General features: G+C 36.0%; 1 protein-coding gene across 4 annotated transcripts in view; it reads right to left on the bottom strand.

Annotated features, from left to right (window-relative positions):
• LOC138708854 (pyruvate carboxylase, mitochondrial-like) overlaps positions 1–24,997 on the bottom strand; it is a 223,790-nt gene that overhangs the window by 17,381 nt on the left and 181,412 nt on the right. For all 4 annotated transcript variants that reach the window (XM_069839105.1, XM_069839109.1, XM_069839107.1 and 1 more), the window contains 6 exons: positions 21,809–22,190; positions 12,408–12,648; positions 11,570–11,819; positions 8,407–8,651; positions 5,649–5,828; positions 5,247–5,492 (listed from right to left, as the gene is read on the bottom strand). In XM_069839105.1, the coding sequence (XP_069695206.1) occupies positions 5,247–5,492; positions 5,649–5,828; positions 8,407–8,651; positions 11,570–11,819; positions 12,408–12,648; positions 21,809–22,190 (1,544 nt within the window). The remainder of the gene's footprint in view (positions 1–5,246; positions 5,493–5,648; positions 5,829–8,406; positions 8,652–11,569; positions 11,820–12,407; positions 12,649–21,808; positions 22,191–24,997) is intronic.

Here is a 24,997-nt window from a genome sequence, read left to right as displayed (position 1 = left end):
TATTATTTTAGTAGGTTATTTTACGATGCTTTATCAACTGCTAAGGTTATTTAGCGTCTAAATAAGATGAAGTTGATAATGCTGGTGAAATGAGTCCAAGGTCCAGCACCGAAAGTTACCCAGCATTCGCTCATATTGGGTTGAGGGAAAACCCTGGAAAAAACCTCAACCAGGTAACTTGCCCCAACCGGGAATCGAACCCAGGCCACATGGTTTCGCGGCCAGACGCGCTGACCGTTACTCCACAGGTGTGGACTGTATTATATGGCAACTAGGATAATTCATTTCACTATCAAATTGCAAAAAAGTTTCTCCAGTAAGTGTGGTATTATATGGCGGTGTCACTTCACTCTGCTAGATTGATGCAGGCAATAGAGGCCTGTTTGCATTTTGAGCCTGGTTAACAGATCACAGAAGAGCATTTCCTTCTGGTAGGGTTGAAATTGTTTCCTCATCTTCAACATTCCGAGTTTTCTGGATGAGAATAGCAAATGGTAGTTCGTTCTGATGTTCACTTGTTCTTCGTTTGATTCGATTGGTATCTGTTCTCACTCCAACCTCTTCCCTTGCAGTCTCATGTGTACATTCCATCCTTCTTTAATTATATTTACATCATTTTCAACATCAGCATTCGTTACACACCTCGCATTGCAGATAATCACGCTTCTCACATTTCCAGTACCTATTTCCTGTTACCATTTTTTCAGTCAGTCTGAAAGTGATACATATAAGAACTGTGGACTAAGAGATTACGATTTCTGTAGTTTGAATGAAGAATGCAATAAATTTATATGAAAGCACATTTGGAAAGTTAATTTCCATAGTAATCTAAATAATTACACAGTTCATTCTCACAATAATCGAGACATTTATAGTTTAGTAATATTGGATGACAAGAAACTGAGTTCATGCTATACAGTGACAGAAAATGTCTGTTGCCCAAAATACACGGTGACCGAAATGTCTGTTACCAAAATACACAGTGACCGAAATGTCTGTTACCTAACTTACATGCCTATGGACATTATATTCAAATATCCTTGTTGACACTGGACATACTCTGTGTGAACTTTAAGTTGTGAATGATGTGACAATGACCGAAAGGTGTATGGCCACATTTGAGGTAGACAAAGAGAAGTGACCGACGTGTCCTGGGAAACCTGCAGCATTTTTTTTTGGTTCTGCTGACAACTGCATATTCTTTTAAATATCAAAATTCCATGGTAATAGTGGAGTGTAGGCCCAATCAAGTTTCCAGTTGTATAATCAAATGTGGAAATTTAATTTTTACAACTTTTCGGAATTATTTACAGAATGTGAGGAGCATTGTTTCAAAACGTATTATGTGCAACTTAAAATTTTTTTACACGAACGACGAAAAACTGGATTACTCGTAAACCGGAGAAGTTTTCAAAACAGTACACAAAACCATTTTTAAGTACTGGTTTCACAGTTTACAAATATGACGACTTGGAACCATCAGACTTCACAGCATGAAAGATAAATAAAGAGAAAGTAACAAATTTAATTTCGTCCACCACGTTTTGAAACGATGCTCCTCATATGTCCTCTGAGATTTATTGTTCATCAAAACTTTAGAAGTTCATATACTTTATCAGCATAACGGAGTCAGTACCATACATGACATTAAATTATAGATTCTTCTCAACTGCTCTAATGTTATATGATAACTTGAACCAAAACTCTCATGAAATACGTGAACTTCTCGTTTCGTCTCTTTTCCCCTCTGACCATCGTCATTCAGGTACCTACCTATCACAGTAAATGCCTGTGGGGATGTGTTTAGACATTATAAACAATAGAAGAGACAATTCAATTACCATACATAGTAATTTTGTTAAATTATACAATTAATACAAATAAACACATATTGAATATTATAATACATATGAAGGGGTGGGCATGAGATAGTCCAAAGCCACACTTTTAACGAAAACGGTTTTCTTGTGCGAGTTCATTTCTTACACACAGTGAAGCTACTATTAAAATATTATTAAAAATTACTCAAGAAATTACGTAAATATAGGCCGAAGAATTTATGATACCACACCTAATAGCATTGGACTCTAAACCTTTAACACACTCTCCTGTGAAATTTTATCTTTGTGGCTTAGGACTATATCATTCTCATACCTTCATATATATATAAAAAAAAAAGAGAATATAATAATGTTTAACAAATATGAGTATGGTACTGAATGTGCAGTGCTCATGTTTGATCATAGTTCAGAAATATTATTTATTCGTATTACAGGATGAATGGTCGTGCCAGAGAATCAGTCCCATTCAGAGGCTTATTGTATGGATTCCTAACAAGTTGTTTTTTTACAGTAATGGGTTGTAAGGCCTTTGCCCAACCCCCAAACTGGAGGACCACCCCTTATCGGCTGTCCACGACTGCTTATTCAATATATTCGCAGCTACCGGTGCGATATGATGATAGAGAGTGGATTAATCTTGCACAGGATAGGAACCGATGCCGGGCTTATGTGAGGGCAGCAATGAACCTCCAGGTTCCTTAAAAGCCATTTGTAAGTATTACAGGATGAATATAGAAATAAACTAGAAACTGAAATAAGATAACAGGTATAATGAAATCACATAGTATAATGTTAAGATATAGAGAAAGAAACGCTTTCAGCTTTCTCAGCTACAGGGACTGCCTCATTGGACAAAGCACAACTAACACAAAGTGCGAAAAGAGATCAGCAGTTGAATTAATATTTCAAAACAAAATAAATAAATTAATTAATTTTATGCAATAATAGAATTTTTGCTTATAAATATCATAAAAATTAAGATATCGCATTTTTGATTTTTTCCGAGTTAAATTAGGCTGCCATCAACAGATTTGTGCAAATAGGCCTATCTCATTTTTCAAATTGTCGGTTGGTCTATTATTGCGTAACTCTATCCAATTATTTTCGTTATAGGCCTAGTGTAATTTCGTTAAACCGAAAATTGATTAAATTTGCCTACAAACTGTGTCCCATATTATGGAATAACAGATACTGTACCTGGGTTAGGTTATACTGTATATCCATATTATATTGCAACTTCGATAAGAATTGGTACAATAATGATAATTATGGATATTCGACAATTGAATAATTATTATTCTTGCATATTTTACAATATTTTTCATTCATCAGGGCCCTGTCAGGTCAGGTTTCTTACATTTACGGCATTGCTTACGAACAACGAGTTTATGTCTAGCTCGGTGCTTCGAGATTATCGTAAACAACGATTTCCAGCCATCTTGTCGATCGATTTCTCGAAATACTCGTATTACAATCTACGAGATTGGGTTCTGAATCGATCATTCGAAATAATACCTTTGAGATTGATAATGGCGTCTGATTAAATACTTTTCTCACTTTTTACTATCTTTGAGCAACGTTGAAAATGTCGATGCACTTATGCCATATTTTCTTGCGAATTCGCTTTTCTTCTCTCCTCTGTCTACTTCTTCGATTTTATTAAACCGTTTCATTTAAATATAAATTCAAACCACAACAATTGCGTCTACGGAAGTGCATTCAGAAAACTCACTGAAACCAAGGATGACTAATCCTAGCGATAACTCGTTTATTTTATTTTCTTTCGAATTTATTTTTTTTTTCTTTCGAATTTATTTTAAGTAATTTTTAACTGCTTATTAGGCCTAATTTCGTTAAAATAACATTTTTTTTGTAGTGGCATGAATTATTATTACGTTACATATGCGTTCTTTAAATTGAACATTTTTAACTTGTAAATTTAAAATAAATAAATAAATAAAAAATACTAAAAAATTATTCTGTTATTCTGAAAAATTCGTAATTGCGGCGTTCGTAATAGCGGCATTTCACTGTAGAAGTTAATTATGGTGTCATCTGCAAAATCTAATGATGTTATTATGTTCAGTAGTCCTAGAGAAACTGAAAATCCATGCATATGTCAATCGACTAGAACAATAGAAATAAGTATTTTTTTTAACTGATGACGGGTACTTATTCATGCATATGAAGATAATTGTGAAGACCAATTCACCAGCACAGTTGTTGCCTAGAGTGCGTCATAGGAGGGTGGTCAACACTACACTTGTGATAAGATGATGGAGTTTTGTTGAGATGTGAAACATTTAATTAAATCATTATAAAATTATTATTTTGTCTCGTATAATGATCATGTGTCTGTAACATATATTTATTTCGAATTTTATGATAACATTTTAATAGCATATATTTATAAATTTTTTCAATTTTAAACACATCATTTTTTTTTTTGGTTGTTTTACGATTCTTTATGGTTATCTGAATGATATAAAGGTGAATGATAATGCCAGTGAAATGAGTCCAGGGTCCAGTGCCGAAGGTTACCCAGCATTTGCTCTTAATGGATTGAGAAAAAAACGGGAAGAAACTTAACCAGGTAACTTGTCCCAACCAGGATTTGAACCCACAACCACTCGTTTCATAAAACTACATATAATGCCCATGGCTTGTCAATATATTCTTTCATTAATAAACTTCGTCGTATGTAATCGTGAAAACTTTGTAACTAATTCAACAGTTCATAGCATGAATACTCGAAAAAAAAAAATGACTTTCATACTCCATCGGCAAATCTATCGTGCTATCAAAAAGGAGTGCGTTATATGTAGTAAAAATTGTTAATAGCCTCCCTATGGATACAAAAAATCAAACTCAAAATATAAGATTATTTAGGGTCAAATTAGTATCTAATTTCTCACGCCTTCTATTCTGTAGGTGAATTTATGACATTCAACAATGTATCATGAATATTTCTGTCTTGTATTGTCCCGTCGCTCTAATATCCGGCAGCCAATCACATTGCAGGTCGGCTACATTTAAATGTGTGCGTCTTGTGATTCGCTGATGAAGATGTAAAGCATTTCCTAAGGCTGGATAAATACTTAATATATAATCGCCCGCCATTTTGGCTCTTTTGTTGGCGTTCGCAGAAACACACGAGGACGTTATTTGCCGCTCAATTATTTGCTGAATTCCAGTGCATTTGATGTATTATCATAGGAGCTACGACATGATAATGTTTAACGGTGTGGCAAATAGATCCCTCGTCTGGTAACTCGGCAACGAAATAAAAAAAATGGTGAACGATACTACCTGCCTATACTTTATAGAGCCTTCACTTCCTAAGACGTAAGCAAAGAGGAGGAGTCACGCTGGGAATAACAGCATCGCGACTATAGTTGCACTCACCTCGAATTCCTCGCCGACCTTTGGTCCTGTGAGGAAGATGCGTGTGTCCAGCTTGTCAACAGGACCACAGCTCTCCCGGAACGTAAGGTAGTCATCCGTTACTTGTGGGTACAGGGCTGCACTCATTACATCACGGTCTGTTGAGTAGGGATGCTTCTCTTTCAGGTCTTTCTTGAGCTGCTCGAAATCGAAGGGCTCTAGACTAGCACCAGGACGCCCACTCACGCGGGGCATGTCTTTTAGAACCTGCAACACACAAAGCAGAAACTGAACTTCTACAAAACACAAAAAGACGTCTGAATTGCTGGCAATACATTGTTTTAGATTAATTCTGAACTGTCATTTCTCTGTACTGTATGAAAAAAAAGATTACCTCTTTCTGCCCCTTCTCTCTTAACTTACCTTTGACCTGAAAGGCTCAGGGAAGCCTTGATAAGGCTCGCCTATGTATCCTTGCAGGAATTCTATCACAGACTTGGGGAAACTAAGTTCTTCAGCCTTGCTTAGGACATCATCTGCACTCAATTTATTTTGTACCATAAACTGCGCAAGATCTCCTACAACTTTCGATGATGGAGTCACCTATGGGTCAAGAAATGTTTTTCAATTATATTAAAATGAAAACAATAGTATATTAAAACAGTATATTTTATATATTTTAATATAATCAAATTAATTCAGACTTGATAAAACATAGTGATATTTGGTTCATTAATGAAGTGAGCATGACTATTTCTCAAAACTTCGTGATAAATTACACTCTACTGCTGTTAGTTTATTTTGTCTTTTAAACATAATGAATAATAGTAACCAAGTCGGGAGGAGAGATTTCAGATTAAGTTCAATTCAGAATTTGTTATCAGCTTCATTTTTTCTCACATGAACTATGTTTATGTGAATGATAAGTGCTGTTGTATTACACCTGTGAAAACGAACAGGACAAAGATCTCAATATTTTTAAGGGGGCGATGGGTGAAATTTCTATTTTATACATTTTTCAAGCTACGTCCTTGATTTTTTGTACATAGTGTAACAGATAATGATGTGGTGAAATTTCATTTCTGTGAGTAAATTAGTTTCTGAGTTATTAACAAAAATATTTTGAAAAATTTGCATATTTCAAAACGAAATGTGTCGCTCAATTTTTGAGTAAAATGTTTGAATTTTTTTTTTTTTTTTTTTTTTTTTTGCAAGATCAGTGATGCCACTGATTTAGAAAAACATCACGTATCAGTTTTCCTATATCTTTCCTACAAAAGGGAAAAACATTTTTATAACCACTGCATCTCTAATGTGACGAAATGTGCTGAAAAAAAGTGTGGGAAACCAGATTGTAAAATTTGCATGGGACTGAAGTTCAAGGGTGCAGCCATTTATACATTGCTTAATTTTTATACTTTCAAACGCCAAGAACATTGAATCTTGCTCAACATATACGAGTAAATAAGAGATTGCCGATTCATTTTTTTACAAGAAAACTAAAATGCGATTCTTGATTGAAAATGACCAAAACTTAATCCATCACCCCTCTTAAAATCTTGATAGCGTTGGTGATTATTAAAGCTCGGATTTCTAAGCAAAATGCATATTCTTTTCCACACCTTTAAAGGTAAGCAGAAAGGTTATACTACGTAAGACACACCTAGATAAGCAGTTTTAACTATGTTTGTTAGTGCTTATAAATGCTTATTTCGCAGGAAAACGTTTTTGCTTACGTATTTTACGATTTTTAACTAAAACAGCATATTTTACCCAAAACTGTAATTTTAAAAGTGCATATTTCACTTCTAGCTGTTATTTATCACTGATTCCCTTTTTCTTATTGGCTAATAAAAATTAACTTCAGTTGAATGCGTAAGAAAGCACTGCTAGGGTATGACCCAGGATATTGTACTGCGTAGTTCTAATTAGGAGAGAACCTTGGGATTCCCCTCCAAGTTTCTGTGACTAGGCAGGTCAATCAGTTATCACACTTATTGCGTTATCGGAATGATGTCATGTGCATGGATGGCGAATCCCCGAGTTCCAAGCTGCAGTGTGCAAGTGAAATGCGTTGGTTCAATAAGCTGTGTGTGATTGCTGGCTGTTAAGGAATGCCATCCACAAAAACCCTCTCAATCAACATTCTAAGAAACAAATAATTTATCATCATATTTCCGTGTATTAGTTTTTGCTTATTTTGGTGTTTATTTTCACCATTTTTCGTGCTTATTTGCTTGCTTATTTTACTATTTGATAGTGCTTAGAAATCCGGGCTTTAGTGATTATAATGAAAGAGGTTTGATAATAGTAATGGTGATGCTGATGGTGGTAGTGCCTGATGATAGTGATGATGATGGTGATTAAAAGGAAGATGATGATGGAATTAGTGATGATGACAGTGATTCACTCAACAAATGACGTATTTACATTAGGCAGCTAACTCAGAGTTTATTCATCAGGATGTAAAATTTACCACCGAATTGTTTTAGAGTTATATACCAATGTCAATGTTACTTATCGTAAGTTCTCTCAATTGCTAATAGCAATCAGCGTATTCCGAATCTCACCGGACCGGTGGACAACAATGACGTCACGCTACAGCGAATTAGGAATAAAACTGTTGGAAGGATTGATGGCTGTCATGGTGACTGTATAAGTTGTTGTCTGTGCTATGCTAGCAAAATTTTGCGAAATTTCCGTACTGCCATCTCGTTCAAAGAAAAGAGAGCATAAACAATTTATTTCTTGAACCGGTAGTAATAACTGGTCCGTTGACATGTTCGCTCATAAGCCATTAACATATTGTTTTTACGTTGTGCTCATTACAAACAATGCAGCAGAACACACCGCCATGACACAACAGTGCACGATGTCATTCGTCTGCTAATTCCCGCCCTATACAAGAACCAATCAGATTCACTGATAGCGGCTGATGGAGACTGCCACCACCTCTGCAAGCTGATGGCACCGGTGCGACACCGGCGGAGCATCAATGACGTCATCGGTGGAATTCGGAACACCGTGATGCCATCGAATTGCTCACCGGTGAGATTTGGAATACGCTCAATAACAGCAAGCAATCATTACTTCCTGTTATTGTCCTATACCGGTACTGTGAGAACTTGGGTAACTTCAGAACATAACCTCACACCATGTAACCTTAAATTTAACTGTGCACCTTTATGATGTCTCCCAGCAGCATATTGGCTTCCCTGTAGGCCTTCTTGACGTCCTCGAAGAATTCCTCTAGGCCGAGAGAATATGCTTGGAACTGAAGATTCGTGTACTGCCCTCCAGGAATCTCACTCAGGTACACGTCAGCATTACCCGACTTCATTGTGGTAGTGCATTCGAAAGGCGCGTACAGCGTCCGTGTTTGCTCCCAGTACGCAGAATACTCGCTCACATTGCTCAAGTTCAAGCCTGCGGACACATCACTGCTCTTACTATCTTCATTCTCCATTAAACCTATTTAATACTTGTATGTGTGTGAGTAAGAGAGAAAGAAAGATATGGAGAAAAGAATGGGATAAGAAAAGGGGCAGAAAGAAAGGGGGAGAGAAAAGAAAGGAGAACAGAGAGAGAGGGAGAGAACAAAGGACAGACCGACAAAAGGAAGGAAGGAAAGAGAGACAGACAAAGAAGGAGAGAGAAAAGAAGACGGAGAAGGAAAGAGAGAGAGAGAAAAGAAAGGGCAGAAGGAAAGAGAAAGAAAGAAGGGAAGAGAGAGAAAGAAAGAGAGAGAGAGAAAAGAAAGGGCAGCAGGAAAGAGAAAGAAAGAAGGGAAGAGAGAGAAAGAAAGAGAGAGAGAGAGAGAAAAAAAGAAAGGAGAGAGAGAGAGAGAAAGGAGAGATAAGGAGGAGGAGGAGGAGAGGGAGAAGGAAGTAGAGAGAATGGAAGGAAAGAAAAGGAAGGAGAGAGACAATGAAGGAAAGAGAGGGAGAATGAAGGAAAGAAAAGAAAGGAGAGAAGGAAGGTAAGATTTTTTTATTTTATTTTACGACGCTGTATCAACATCTAGGTTATTTAGCGTCTGAATGATATGAAGGTGATAATGCTGGTGAAATGAGTCCGGGGTCCAGCACCGAAAGTTACCTAGCATTTGCTCCTATTGGGTTGAGGGAAAACCCCGGAAAAAACCTCAACCAGGTAACTTGCCCCGACCGGGATTCGAACCCGGGCCACCTGGTTTCGCAGCCAGACGCGCTGACCATTACTCCACAGATGTGGACGGAAGGGAAGAAAGAAAGAGAAAGAAGGAGAGGAAGGAGAGGGAGAAGGAAATAGAGAGAATTGAAGGAAAGAAAAGGATGAAGAGAGAGAAGAGAAAAAGAGAAGAAAGAAGAGAGAGGTGAGAGGAAGAGAAAGAAGGGAAGAGAGAACAGAGTTGAAGAGGAGAGAAAAGAAAAGAGGAGTTTAAATGATGGAGCAAAGAAAGGGAGGAAGAAGCGTAATGTATGAGAGCAAGAAAAACAACGAAGTTAGAATGGAGTAAAAGGAGGAAGAGCAAATGTAGGAAGATAAGGAAGAACATGAGCAGAAAGACGGCATAGGTATTTTCAACGTACTGGTTATATTGATAGTAACAATAGTAGCGGTGACTAATTTTAGAATGTAGACTTTCACGGCTGGCATCATTGGGATTGGTGTTATCTAGGTTAAAGAGCTGTGGTCTGCTGGAATTGTTCTAACACCAATCCCGAAAGTAGCGGTGTCTGTAAAGCTACTCTTTCACAAGTGAAAAAATTCTGAATTGCGCAACAAAAGTTGTACATCATTTTTACACATAAGTCAATTAATTGCATGGAATTAGAGTTGGCAACTACTTGAAAAATGGAATGACTACAAAAAAGTTGCATTTAACGTTTACACACAACACGCCATTTATGTGGTGCAACTTCGTTATACACAACATCATCTTTCATGGTTCTTGGTCAGCTGTTGAGTATCTGCTCTGAAGATTCCACGAGTTGTATGGTAAAGACCAATTATATGAAAATATTAAGGAAATCTCAGGGAACAATTTCGATTATCTGTAGCAAAAATAATATACAAAAGAAAGACATATTTCGCAGATACAGCATCTTATAGTATCACTAAGATTTTTCAGAACCAGTAGGCCTAAGTTGGTATGAAGCAATGGAATATATGTACGCCATTAAACAAATAACAAATTGTATTTTGTTTTTAATTACTGTGACAAATCTGAATTGTTCTTTAAGCAACAGTTACAGATATGAGTCATTCCACATCAAATAGCACACATTTAAAGAAAATTTGACCTTCATGTCCCTGATTTTACTGAAATCAAATTTATGTACCGTATTATATGAGTGAAAAAATGAAACGTATTTTTTTATTAGTCTCCCTTTTGATTATTTTGGTGATTAGAAAGCACTGACGTTCCTGAAATATTGCGCACATCATTGTAGTTAATTCTGAATATTTCTGATACTAGTTTTCAGAGATTTACGATCTATGCCTCATTTTGAAGGTTAAATAGATACTTCATTCACACATAAAACAAAAGCAATTCTTTTAATATTTATTATTTTTACAAAACACTTAATATTATAAGCATTATTTTCAATGCTATAGTCCCGTCGCTCTAATTTCCAGCAGCCAATCGCATTGCAGGTCGGCTACATTTAAATGTGTGCGTCTTGTGATACGCTTCTGAAGACGTTATTCATTTCTTAAGGCTCGATAAATACTTAATATAATCGCCTGCCATTTTGGCTCTTTCGTTGGCGTTCGCAGAAAGCACAGGAAGACGTTATTTGCCACTCAATTATTTGCTGAATTACAATGCGTTTGATTTATTATCATAGGAGCTACGGCATGATAATGTTTAACGGTGTGGCAAATAGATTCCTCGTATGGTAGCTCGGCAACGAAAGAACAAAAATGGCGAACGATACTACCTACCTAGACTTTATAGAGCCTTCACTTCCTAAAAAGTAAGCAAAGAGGAGGAGTCACGCCGGGAATAACAGTGTCGCGACTATAGATTAAAATTTTGCCAGCAACAAAACACATTGCACTTTTCTTTGGACATCCATCTTGTATAATTAATTGTAACAATGAAAATTATTGCATTTGTTCGATTTTTACCGCCTCTTGTTTCCTTCAGTGTCTCAAACTTACAGACGAAAAACTTTGAGAGTTTTATTTTCATCTGGCACCAATATTACATTTCTGCCTCTATTCATTTAAAAAATATGATTTTCTGAAACCCCACCATGACTTTTGGTGGAACACAATGTATGTAAAAACAAAACAAACACTGAGGTATTTTGTTTTCTGTTCAACTTCGTTTCTTTAGTGGGTAAGCCACTGACCTGTATCCAATTTGCTTCCTTGCAGGGCTGCCACCACTGCACCCATGCTGGGCTGTGAGGTCATGCCTGACATAGAGTCAACTGCCACATCAACAACATCTGCCCCTGCCTCAGCGCACGCCAGCATGGAGGCCACGCCAGCTCCTGCTGTGTCGTGTGTGTGGATGTGGATGGGGATGTCGGGGTGCTTGTCCCTCAGAGCGGTGACAAGCAACTTCGCTGCTGCTGGCTTCAGGAGCCCCGCCATGTCCTGTAACATCCATTCATTAAGTCAACGATTTACAACAATTTCTCATGTTTTGTACAATGAAATATTCTATCCATCTTGAATCTTGTGTACACTACTTTTAACACTTAATTACAAATGATTGATGAATTGGCAACTTACTAGTGTTAATTATATAAGCACGTGTGGCTTACAGCTGTTTCGATGTATACTGTACACCATCATCAGAGCCTACTAGATCATGGCGTCATCTAGCTATCGCTGCCTGTAGTAAGGGTGTGTTTGTGTGTTGAAATGTGGAGTCAAATAGTGAGTGTGTTCTGAAATTGATCTGTGTGTTCGGAATTTGATTAGGGTGTGTTTTAGTGTGTCTGTATATTTCATATTGTTCTAGTGTGTTGAGTTTTTGGTTTTTGGGTTGTATGTGTAGGATTTCCATACAATATTTATTTTATTGTATGTATGGTTAGTATTAGTTATGTGTTCGGCTACAAAGAACACATTAAAGCAATAACCAGAGGACACAATACATCTACATATGCTGAAGAGGAGGAGGAAAGAAGAAAACTAAAAGAAAGAAGAGAGTTATGGCGGTAATGACAGATACAATACCTTGATAGAGAGAATATGAGTGCCGGCTTTGACGAGTTCATCAGCCAGGTTGGTGTAGTACTTGAGGTCGTACTTCTTGCGAGTAGGGTCCGACACATCTCCAGTGTAAGAGATGGCAGCCTCTACAACACCGCCTGCCTTGCCAGCTGCTTCCATGCCGACTATCAGGTTGGGCAGATAGTTGAGGGAGTCGAACACTCTGAAGATGTCCATGCCCACTTGCACTGACAGCTCGCAGAACCTGCAAACCAATCAGAACAGCTGCTGTCAGCGAAATTCAAGTCTTTATTTCACTACTCGATAGCTGTCTTTTATTTGAAGTTTAGCCCACAAGTTATCATAGGACAAGACATAGCTAATTTATCAAAATATGATTTGATTTTTTTCTTCTACTACTTCACGAAAGCAGCATCAATCTTTCCTTTCTATTCCTCATCACAGAACTTCTTCATACTCATCGTTCTACACTGTATCATTATTTTGTCTCTGGAATTCGTTACCTAGTGACGTCAGGGGTTATAAAACACCATCACAGTATAAAAGTAAACTAGAAATCCGTTTCTGAGAAGTTGCAAGTTTTATGCTAAAGTTTTTTTATCTTTAGCATTTTGGCAACAATTTCCTTCTGTTAGATTAACTCTTTCTCTTGTTTTTGTGCAAGGATACTAGAACAGCTTATTCTCTCTTGGTTAATAATAATGACGCTGAGTGTCACTGTTATTTTGTGTCTGTGTTGTATAAGTTTTTATTCTTCTTTTTTTTTTCTTTTTTTGCATCATTTAATATGTTAGACTAATTTTTGTTATTTTCAATTTCTACTTGTATGTTCAGTTGTTTTTTTATGTCATATTCATTTTGTCACATGTTATTACATTAGATTAATTGCATCATGATGTGTAATTTTTCTTGTAGTTGTATTGCATTTCTGGTGGTGTGGAAGAGAAGGCCTGATTGCCTTAACTCCACCAGAATGAATGAATGAATGAATGAATGAATGAATGAATGAATGAATGAATAAATGAATGAATGAATGAATAAATAAATAACTAAGTAAGTAAGTAAGTAACTAAGTAAGTAAGTAAGTAAGTAAATAAATAAATAAATAAATAAATAAATAAATAAATAAATAAATAAATAAATAAATAAATAAATAAATAAATAAATACAGAAAATTTGGAATTTATAATACAAACAGCAATTCTGCACATTCACATCTGTTAAAATTTTAAATATTTTCTGACTTAGAGCAATCCTATTTTTCTTTATAATATCCGAACTAACATTGATTTCTTTCCCACAATTCTAAATATATTAAAAAATCCACTACAAGATAACACTATGAAATGACGAATTTATAACATGGCTTATAATTTGAAGAAGCAATAAAAGCAATTGAAAAAAACTTCCCAGACTTGATCTAGAGAAGGATTTGATATGTGCATTGTTAAATTTGAAACCGAATATCAGGGAACTATGTTTTTTTTTTTAATTTATTGCTATGTGAATTATGTACGCATGGATAATTTTTTTTTACCGCTATCATCATTTACTGATATTTGTAATACTCAAGAGAAAAAAATTGAGCAGACCTTCCATATCACTGCTTTTGGTATAAATTTATGTTTCTGTAAAAATTTATATTGTTATAAACATTTTTCTGTATTGGTGCTAATTTCAAATTTAGAGTAGAAGCTAAGCTTATTAACCACCTATGAAGCCTTTCTTTTTTCTGTCATCAATTTCTGTTATCTTATAAAACTAATACCATAATCTAAATGCCTCAGTTCTATTTTCATAACTGGGTAGATTAGAAGTGAGCCAAACACATGCAAAAGGAAAGACACTGCCTCCCTTCTGCCAGTTGCTCTAAAGGAGAATATGATGTCATCATAACCTAAAGCACATACCGATGTTTGGCTCAAGTTTTACCAAATTGGGGAGTGAACATCTGAGACCGAAATGTGATAAGAAGTAGTCCAGTTTCATGAAAGCTAAGTGACTGAGATGAAGATGTCGATACTAATAAAGACGTGGATTTAGATGATAGAAAACAATGCCAAAATAGTGTTATCCTGATGCAGCAAAATGTAACAGCAAATCATGAAAAAAGGAATCAAGTTCATTTTCGCAATGTAAAATCATTCCTTTCTCTTTCAGCTCTACTATGGGGTAAATATAAATGGAGTAATTAAGGAAACTCACATTTCACTCAATTATTCTATTATCCTAAGAGATAAATTAAACAAACTACTTTTTGAGAATCGAATGTTTGTCCCTAGATTCAATATAAATGGGTTCTACGTAAAGATTAAAGTTTTGGTCCTACAGAATTACCGGTATCTGTTATCTGTAATAACCAATAAATTGGTTCGATCTGAACTGGAGGTGATGGAATTTTACGAAAAAAAAATCCTAAGTGAGGCTTTAGTCGAAAAAGAAACAAAAATTACAGGCCATATAAGGCAGTATATTGAAAACTCCTTTGTTCGCGAATAGAGTGGAATGAAGGCAAAATTTCATGTCCAGGCCCAATTCCAGCTCTCAACGCTTGGTACTAGATGTCTCCACGATAATGATTGGGGAGACCTCTGCCAAAGAAAAGGGGAAACATGTCGATTCATAATGCTGTTGGCACCATAGTAGTGTTCTAGCTATCTTGGTTGACACTGTTGAACCAGAATTCAGAGCAAAACAGAGCCATTCTATCAACGTCTTAGTGTGAAGTACACAAATTTAAATAGGTATCAATTAGTCAAAACCAATTGAGATCATCATCATCATATCCCTCACGTATTAGACCCTACAGGATCTGTTATGGTCTCATGCCAGCGCTTTCGTGGTCTTCCCAATACCAATTGAGATGATCTAATGAATTAGTTGCCAGTAACTCAAAATAAGAAATAAATCAACAAACTTCTTGAGAATTTTCACTGTCATAAACTTAGTAAATTCTTAAAATAAGAAAAGTGAGAAATGTGTGGAAGAAAAGTTATTAAAGCAAAGCATATTCCATGTTGAATCTTTCGTACACTACTTTTAACACTTGAATATAAATAATTGATTAAATGGCGATCTTACTCGCGTTAATTGTGTAAGTATGTGCGGCTTACAGCTGTTTCGGTGCTTCTTCACACCATCCTCAGAGCCTACTAGATATCGGCATCATCTCAAACTTTGCTGCCTGTTGTGTAGGTGCGTTCGATTGTTGAAAAGTGTTGAAATGTGGTGTCAAATAGTGTGTGTGTTCTGAAATTGATCTGTGTGTTGAGAATTTGATCAGGATGTGTTTTAGTGTGTCTGTATATTTCATATTGTTCTAATCAAATTCTCAACACACAGATCAATTTCAGAACACACACACTATTTGATACCACATTTCAACACTTTTCAACAACCGAACGCACCCACACAACAGGCAGCGAAGTTCGAGATGACGCCGAGATCTAGTAGGCTCTGAGGATGGTGTGAAGAAGCACCGAAATAGCTGTAAGCCGCACATGCTTACACAATTAACACGAGTAAGATCGCCATTTAATCAATTATTTACAAAGCATATTATTAAAAATGCACCAATAATTAACTAGGTATATTTATCCACTATCATTATCTTACTCACCTTTTCAAAATGGATCGCACCATTGCCCAATTATTTATACAGTGAAATGTCACTTCAGTAAATCTGTATTTTTATTATCACATTAGCAAAAAAAATTATACCATAGTGTAAAACTTCAACTGAACAAAATTTGTCAGAATAAAAATGTGAATATTAATCTGGCTTAATGCTTATGGAAAAAAACAGTGGAAGGACGATATAATGGAAGTTTCAGGTTGGCCAAGATTAGCGACAGTTATGACTTTCCATCTTGCAAAAGATCACGATTGTTTAGCAAAACACCTGCACCAATCCATTCTGTATTCTTTGCAACTCACAAGAGGAGATGAACAGGAAACATGTTGTATGATTATAAGATCATTTTTTTATTTTAGTTGGTTATTTTATGATGCTTTATCAACATCTTAGGTTATTTAGCGTCTGAATGAGATGAAGGTGAAGTGAGTCCGGGGTCCAGCACCGAAAATTACCTAGCATTTGCTCATATTGGGTTGAGGGAAAACCCCAGAAGAAACCTCAACCAGGTAATTTGCCCCAACCAGGGATCGAACCCGGGCCACCTGGTTTCGCGGCCAGACGCGCTAACCGTTACTCCACAGGTGTGGACTATATAAGATCATCCAGTGACTGTGATTGATGCTCGGAAGCAAGAGGGTCGTATAGATTGATAGCGACTATGCCAAAAGCATGTCATTGGAAAGAAAAAAATACGTATATTTTTATTATAACCCACTGTAATCACCACCCTATTTCATTATTAAAACATTTCACTGTATAATATTTTTAAATAGGGCCTACTGTTTCCAAATACGTGAACTGTAAATAAGACTACTGAAATTTCAAAAGCAATTACTACAGATCTTCTTGAATTGTGCAAGAGGTTCGTATGCTTAGGACAACTACTGAGATTTTTGCAGAAGATTTTTGAAGTGTAAGAAAAATTGCGAAATTATTAAATAATTGAGGGGTTTGCCGGAAGAACGGCGGATAGAACTATACGCCCTTCTTTGGGAAAACGGTTTAAAATGTAGTGAATGATTCCCTAATTATAGCAGCGAAATTTTGTTTTGATTGTACTGTACATACCTGCAGGACAGGGCTGTGTGCATGCGCGATTTAGTCAGTCTACAACTAGTGCTACGTGTTACGCATACTGTACTGTGTGTGTTTTCTCTTGGTAGAGATTAAGCAATATGACGGGACGGAAGCGGCTGAGGATGGACAAGATGAACAGAAAGAAAGACGCATAAAAAAGGCGTAAGATTAAGGGAGAACCGAACGTTTCTTGAAGTGGAAAATTTGTAACTGATAAGAAAAATAACGTAATTGAAAGTTGTTGCAGTCAGAAGTGCTTCGAAAGAGTAAGTACGTCTTGGCAGAGGGAGATTTTTCAATATTTCTATAACACCGAAGTCTGTTCAGCGTGTGCCCTAGAATGCTCGAAAGGAAAGTCACGTGAGAGATTTGTTCCCGCTTTTTGGACCAAGAAAGTCGAGAATGGTTGAATATCAAATTGAAGGAAGTCACTCATAGTTCAATTTAGTCAGTCGAGTTGTTTCCTTTGACTGCTTTTTATGTTCATTATTGTCCTTGCTTTAAGAGTAAACAAACTTATGCAACTCAGAGATTCAGACGGAAATATTTTATGTTCTATAAAGAGATTTGTTACAATATTCAGATTTTTGGGCTTATTGTTATCAGGATTATACAAAGCATAAATTTTATTTATTTATGTTCACACAAAATGGAGATTTTCTTTTTCTGTTATATTCAGAGATTTTGCTTTGCGTACTTAATGTCCACTTAGTATATCTGAAATAATGTAAATTCCTTTAGAAGTAGATAATAAATGTCATAAAATGTATCTTTGTTTCAAGTCCGTGTGAAATTTAAATCTGAAATCTACATTAAATCCCCTAAGCAAATCATTATATGGATAAAGGATGTATAGACCGAAGTTTTATATTGTACAAATATAAGGAAATTTAATAATATAAATTGTCTAAATGCTACAAAACATTTATACTCGCTAAGATTTTTAATTTAATGTATAATTTTATTCACACTCTGTATAACATTTTATTCAGGTGCGTTTTAAAATCTTAAATTGCCTGTATCTCATTTCACCATATTGATATATACGCCCTTTTTCCTGCAAACCCCTCAATTGTAACTACACAAAAAAGACAGATATCCAAGACTGAAGACGAGTTCATATTATTATGCTCTCACGAGAGAGAGATGTGCAGTAGGCCTACACATGAACAGTCATTTTTTACTTTGGTTGTAGAGAAAATTGTTAAGTTTGCTTTCTAGCACTGAAAACCTTTATATTATATAAAAGAAACACGGATAGTACTTTCCTTTGAAAATTCGTTTCAGGTTTAGGTTACTGGAAGCATAGGTGAAGTTATGGGGAGACACTGCCAACCCCCCAAGCTTGTTTGACCTCTTTTTTTTTTTCTGTTAACATTAGAAAATACTGAATTCAAAAGATCTTTTTGCTTTTATGATAAGTTTCTGTGCTTAAATTGATGAATTAATGTTTTCAGATCATAAGTCTGGACTCTAATATTTATTTTAAATTTCTAAATGTATAAGAATTGCTATATCTCATCTGAGGAATGGAAGCACTGTAATGTTTCTTTTGTAACAGCCTGCACTCATGTGTTAGAAGTCTGCAGGTATTCAGGCCGCCACTTGGAGATGTATGAATAACATACTGCACAACAATGCAGAAAAAAGAAACGTGATCCCAGTATAATGTGTAAACTTAAAGACGAGATTAAATAAAATAATTAGAATTTACATTTCTTATATCTTCAGGAAGGTGAACTTTATATAAAAAAGTTTCTGTTAGCACTGTTACGTAGCTTTATTGATGTATGCATGTGTTTCTGTACGAGAGAGAAAAAGAGGGAGATTGTTTTAAGTTATGCCCTATTATAATTTGTAGTAGACATACAGTTCAAGCCTTATACAACTCTGTTCGAAACATCGCGGATATGGATGTAACACTGTAAGAAACACGCCCCCCGAAAATACCTTTATTAAATGATCATATTCCGATATACTGTACCACAGTCAAGCTATAATGGAGGGAGGAGGTAAATGATGTCCCCATAACCCCGTTATATGGGGATTCTATGGTTTTCCTTTGCTCCCCCCCCCCCCCCAAGGAAACGGTTCTCTCTCAGTCTATACGGAACTACATGTTGGGATCCCTATAGAATATATCAGGTAAATTCCTTAGAAAGAATCCAGTATAGGGCAGTTAAATTTGTTAAAGGTAAAATGATATGATAAAAGAACTTAAATGGGAAACTTTGGAAAACAGATGTAGGAAAACTAGAATAACATCATTGTATAGAGCACATCTAGATCAGAAAGCATGGGTAGACATAACGGCTCGGTTAGAAAAGCCAACGTACTATGGTAGGAACGATCATGGTTTTAAAATCAAATGTAGGAAACAGAAAACGGATGTAGGTAAATTCTCATTTTAAATAGAACTATAAATGATTGGAATGACCTATCTGCAGCGGTCTTTGAGGGCTGTCCTTCCTTAAGGAGATTCAAGAATAGCTTAAAAAGTTGTGTATAAAGTCCAAATTGAAATTAAGGTGACATTTAACATTTAATTTTTTAAGGTGACATGTATTTATTTAGCCTGATGAGTTACTCCCTTCGTTTGAATTGTAAATTATTTAAAAATAGCGTGTAAGAGGGTCTTACGAAATGTTTAGTTTAAATGTAGTTCTGTTTATAAGTATGCATAAGGGTGTAATTATTTGTCTTATTTGAACTGTTGTATCAGTGAAGCGAGGTGAGTCAGTGAAGTTATGGTTTTACAGTGCAGTGAATAGTTCCGATCAGTGATAATTTATAGCATCAATGAAATGTGTTATAGAGTGTCAGTGAAATGTGTGCTAAAGTGTCAGTGAAATGCGTCATAGTGCCACTACAGTGAGTGAGATGAGAGTAAAGTAAAAGACTGTTGAAACTTAAGTAGGGTCTATACATATGTAGGTTGTATTGTAAAATTAGGTTATTTTACGTTTTATTATTAATTGTAATTTTTGTGTTAAATTGTATTGTGTATTCTTATTGTATTGTGTATATAATTGTATTGTGTATTATATAATTGTATTGTGTATTGTAATTTTATTGTGTATTGTTTATATTGTGTATACCACTGCCACCGGGTGCCAGCGGCGGATTTTCTGGGGAGGCAAGGGAGGCCATGCCTCCCCTAATATTTTACCAGAACACAATATGGCAATAATAATTCCAGCTGAATTAAGATCACAAACAAGTTATAGCAAATGACGAACATTTTTCCTTTTATATTAATGTTACTATTCACTATGACTAAGATGTAAGTTATGTAAAGTCGACCACATCCAGTTGGTGACACCCGCATGCTATACTGTAGTCTTATATATGATCTAGGACTGTAGATAGCACAAATAATTCGTACTGAAAAATAACAGATAGCGCTGTAACCTGTATAGTCGACATCTAGCAGCCTGCAGTGTCTATGCGAGACCAGGAGAAAGGAATCGGTTACATCACTCTACTCCCCGGTAACCATGACAACAGTAGTTCGACCAATAAGATAGCTGGTTAGCGGAGTGTTTAAACTTGGCTAGAACGCGCGAGGGGAGCGAATTTGGAGACGTCCTACCCACCGCTGACAACTGTTTCGACTGTATTGGGAAGCTCTCTCTCTTTCTCTCTTCTTGGTTTTAGAAATTTAAGTCACATGTTGTTAGTTCTCTCTCTCTCTCTCTCTGCGTAAAAGTTTTCTTTTATGTTGTTAGATTTTTCTCTTGTTTGCGGGTGTTCCTGTTATTTTTTTCTTTTGTGTTACGAGATATATTTATTTATACAGTATCTTAAATCTCGAGAGTTTAGAAACAAATGCAGATTTGTCTTTAGCTTCTTCTAGTAGCAGTTGTTCAGTATGTTGTGTCCTATTTGATCGGTTTGAGAAGAAAGAGGATCGTCGAGTTAATTTGCTGTAAAATTAGACTATGTAATAGTAATGAGCAAGCCCCGGATTCTTAGGTTCGAATCAATTTTGTTACTATCTCGTTACTCTCGAAATATTGCTTTTTTATTCGTTTTATGTAGCAAAGGGTAACATTCTTAAATTTAATATGACCTAAAAAGATCTAATTCGTAGGTTAGGATTTAAATATCCTAAAGAGAGGCAATATTTACCAAGCCGTTGTAATATATTAACAGTAGCCTATGTTGTTGATTTTTATTTTATTTTTTTCCCGTAAAATCATATAAATTCCTAAATATAAGATTTAAAACTCTAAAACATAAATTGGAAAACCTTATTTTTTTTTCTTAAAACCTATAAATTCTGTGCTTGGTAATGAGGTACTGTAAGTCTCAGGCCTTATATTTTTATATTCTCATCAGTTCTTGGCCTCCTCAACTTTCAAACCCACCGTCTGCTACTGCCAGGTGCTTGCCCACTTGCAGTGTAAATAAATACATACATACAACTGGAAGTAAAAAAAGAAAGTCTAAAGGAAGCTGCTTCTTGTAAAATCAAGGCTATTCAGCTTTAAAATAACTTCCGGGATGTACCCCACTTTCTTTCTCTGAATCTTGAAACAATGACGTTTATGCAAAACCGATTTCAAGGTTATGGAACTGCTCTCAGTATATTCCAGCCCAAACAAACCCTTAGCGAATAATAATTATCTGCTGCATAACTCGCATCTGGCCTGTCTCATCACGCTTTTGTAGTTGATAGTACACTTACTTGAAAACAACATTGTCAGGATAGTTTGTATAGCCCACTGCATTTGCACCTCGAAGCAACATCTGGAATGGAATGTTGGGGATCAGCTTACGCATGTCTTCAAGTCTTTCCCATGGGCACTCGTGAAGGAAGCGCAGAGCAACATCGAACGTGGCGCCACCCCAATTCTCCAAAGAGTACAGCTGGTTGAAATTGTGTGCGACATAGGGGGAGATGCGTAACAGATCATGTGAACGAACCCGAGTTGCCAACAAAGACTGGTGAGCATCACGGAACGTTGTGTCCATGAGCAGGAGACCCTTGTGGTTGCGCACAGCTTTCGCAAATTCCTCTGGACCCTTTGATTTCAGGATTTGACGGAATCCCTGTGGAGGCTCTGGACCTGCAAACACATACGCACCAGTCAACTTGTGCTCATTATCCAGGTTACAAAACCCACAGTTAAGAATGTGACATGGATTTTTTTCTACATTCCAGAAACAGATTGTTTATTAACGACTAATGATACTTAGGGCTAGGATTTTGATGACCTATAAATCATAAAAAAATGCCCTAAAAACAATGCATTTATGACCTAAAAATCTTTCAAAAATATCCTTAAAAATGTCCTAAAAATTGATCTTACATTCTAAAATTGGTTTAGTAGGAAAAGGAGTTTTGTGCTATTTAGTATTTAGACTAGTAATTAAATTAAATTCCAGTACCAACATTTAAGTTTATTTAATTTTACATAATTTTTTCTAAGTGGTACACTTTAATTAATTATTTTACCTGATGTAGTTTCCATGTAGTCCACCACAAGGCCACTCTTATACGGAATTAGCAAGAATAGAGGAGTCTATATTGAAGGGATGTTTGGACTGATCCATTACATGGAGTGTACTATATTAAAAGGGCAATATTTGTGTAGAAAAACGATTAAAATATTATACAAAATAATGGGTATTAGCCACCGGCGTAGCTTGGTCGGTTAAGGTGCTTCCCTGCTGATCCGGAGTTGCGCTCGGGTGCGGGTTCGATTTCCGTTTGGGCTGATTATCTGGTTGGGTTTTTTCCCCACGATTTTCCCAACCGTAAGGCAAATGTCAGGTAATCTATGGCGAATCCTTGGCCTCATCTCGCCAAATATCATATCACTATCACCAACTCAATCGACGCTAAATAACCTTGTAGTTGATACAGTGTCGTTAAATAACCAAGTAAAAAATAAAGGGTATTAATGGACAAAATATGTAGACAAAATATAAAAAAGGAAATAGACATTATTTTATATTAATAATGGGGATTTGTGGCCAAAATTAAATGAAAATGCCTAAAAAAATATCCGAATAACACAAAAGATGCTCTTATGAGTTGAAACAGGCAAAAAATGCAAAAAAAAATGCCCTAACAAATATGTTTTAAGACACTCTGTTTATCACATAACATATAAATACTAAAGCGGCTATGTTTCTGGCTTACTAGAAAAAAGATGCAATTTCATCAAAATCCTAGCCCTAATGATAATCAATAAGCATTTATATATAAAAAATACTCTTACAAAGATTTCTTAATTTCCTTAACACAATTTAGAATGTCGACATTTATATTCCAAAATGAAAGAACTGTTGGAAGAAGAGCAGTTTGGCTTCAGGAAGGGAAAAGGTACGAGAGATGCAATTGGACTGCTACAGACAATCGGCGAAAGATACCTAGAGAAGACTAGAGAAGTGTATGTAATATTTATGGACGTAGAAAAGGCTTTTGGCAGAGTGGATTGGAATAAACTGATGGGGATCTTAAAGAAAAATGGTGTGGATTGGAAAAAAAGAAGACTGTTCAGTAATCTTTATATGAAACAACGAGTCAAAGTCAGGATAGGAGAAGAAATGTCAGAAGGAAGTGAAATTGGGAGAAGAGTACGTCAGGGATGTCCTTTATCACCTACCCTATTCAACATCTACTTGGAGGATTTAGTAAAGATAGTGATAGTAGGAGGAAGAAGAATAAAGTGCGTAAGATTTACTGATGATTTTTTTTTATTTTAGTGGGTTATTTTACGATGCTTTATCAACATCTATGGTTATTTAGCGTCTGAATGTGATGAAGGTGATAATGCCAGTGAAATGAGTCCGGGGTCCAGCACCGAAAGTTACCTAGCATTTGCTCATATTGGGTTGAGGGAAAACTCCGGAAAAAACCTCAACCAGGTAACTTGCCCCGACCGGGAATCGAACCCGGGCCACCTGGTTTCGCGGCCAGACGTGCTGACCGTTACTCCACAGGTGTGGACTTTACTGATGATATGGCGTTGTTAGCAGAAGAGGAAATGATACTAAAGAATATGCTACTGGAGCTAAATGACAGCTGTGAGCAGTATGAGATGAAGATAAATGCAAATAAGACGAAGAGCATGGTCATAGGAAGAAAAATACAGAAGATAAACTTGCGAATTCTAAATGAGGTAATAGAGCAAGTGGACAGCTTCAAATACTTGGGATGTACTATAAGCAGTAACATGAACTGCTGCCAGGAAGTCAAAAGGAGGATAGCAATGGCCAAGGAAGATTTTAATAGAAAAAGGAGCATCTTCTATGGACCTCTGGAAAAAGAACTAAGGAAGAAACTAGTGAAGTGTTTTGTATGGAGTGTGACAATGTATAGGGCAGAAACATGGACATTACGACGAAGTGAAGAGAAGCGAATAGAAGCATTTGAAATGTGGATAAGGAGAAGAATGGAACGGTTGAAATGGACAGACAGAATAAGAAACGAAGCTGTGTTGGAAAGAGTGTGTGAAGAAAGAATGATGCTGAAATTGATCAGGAAGAGGAAAAGGAATCGGTTGGGTCATTGGGTGAGAAGAAACTGACTACCGAAGGATACACTAGAAGGAATGGTGAACGGGAGAAGAGTTTGGGGTAGAAAAAAGATATATGATAGACGACATTAAGATATATGGATCATATGAGAAACAAAGAGGAAGACTGAAAACAGGAAAGATTGGAGAAAGCTGAGTTTGCAGTGAAAGACCTACCCTTGGTAGAACAATGAATGAATATGTTAACTTCTTGGAAGATACATGATGATGAATATATCTACATGAATCTAGCATCGAAATTAAACTGCATACTTTTAAATTCCTAAAACAAGAATTTTATTTACATTTCAAGAATTTAAGCACTCTTAAGATGTATTGAAATTCATCAC

The sequence above is a fragment of the Periplaneta americana genome, chromosome 11, assembly GCF_040183065.1.
Source record: "Periplaneta americana isolate PAMFEO1 chromosome 11, P.americana_PAMFEO1_priV1, whole genome shotgun sequence".
Taxonomy (NCBI): Eukaryota; Metazoa; Arthropoda; class Insecta; order Blattodea; family Blattidae; genus Periplaneta; species Periplaneta americana.
Note: the sequence above shows the minus strand (reverse complement) of the source record. Positions and strands in the feature narration are given on the sequence as shown.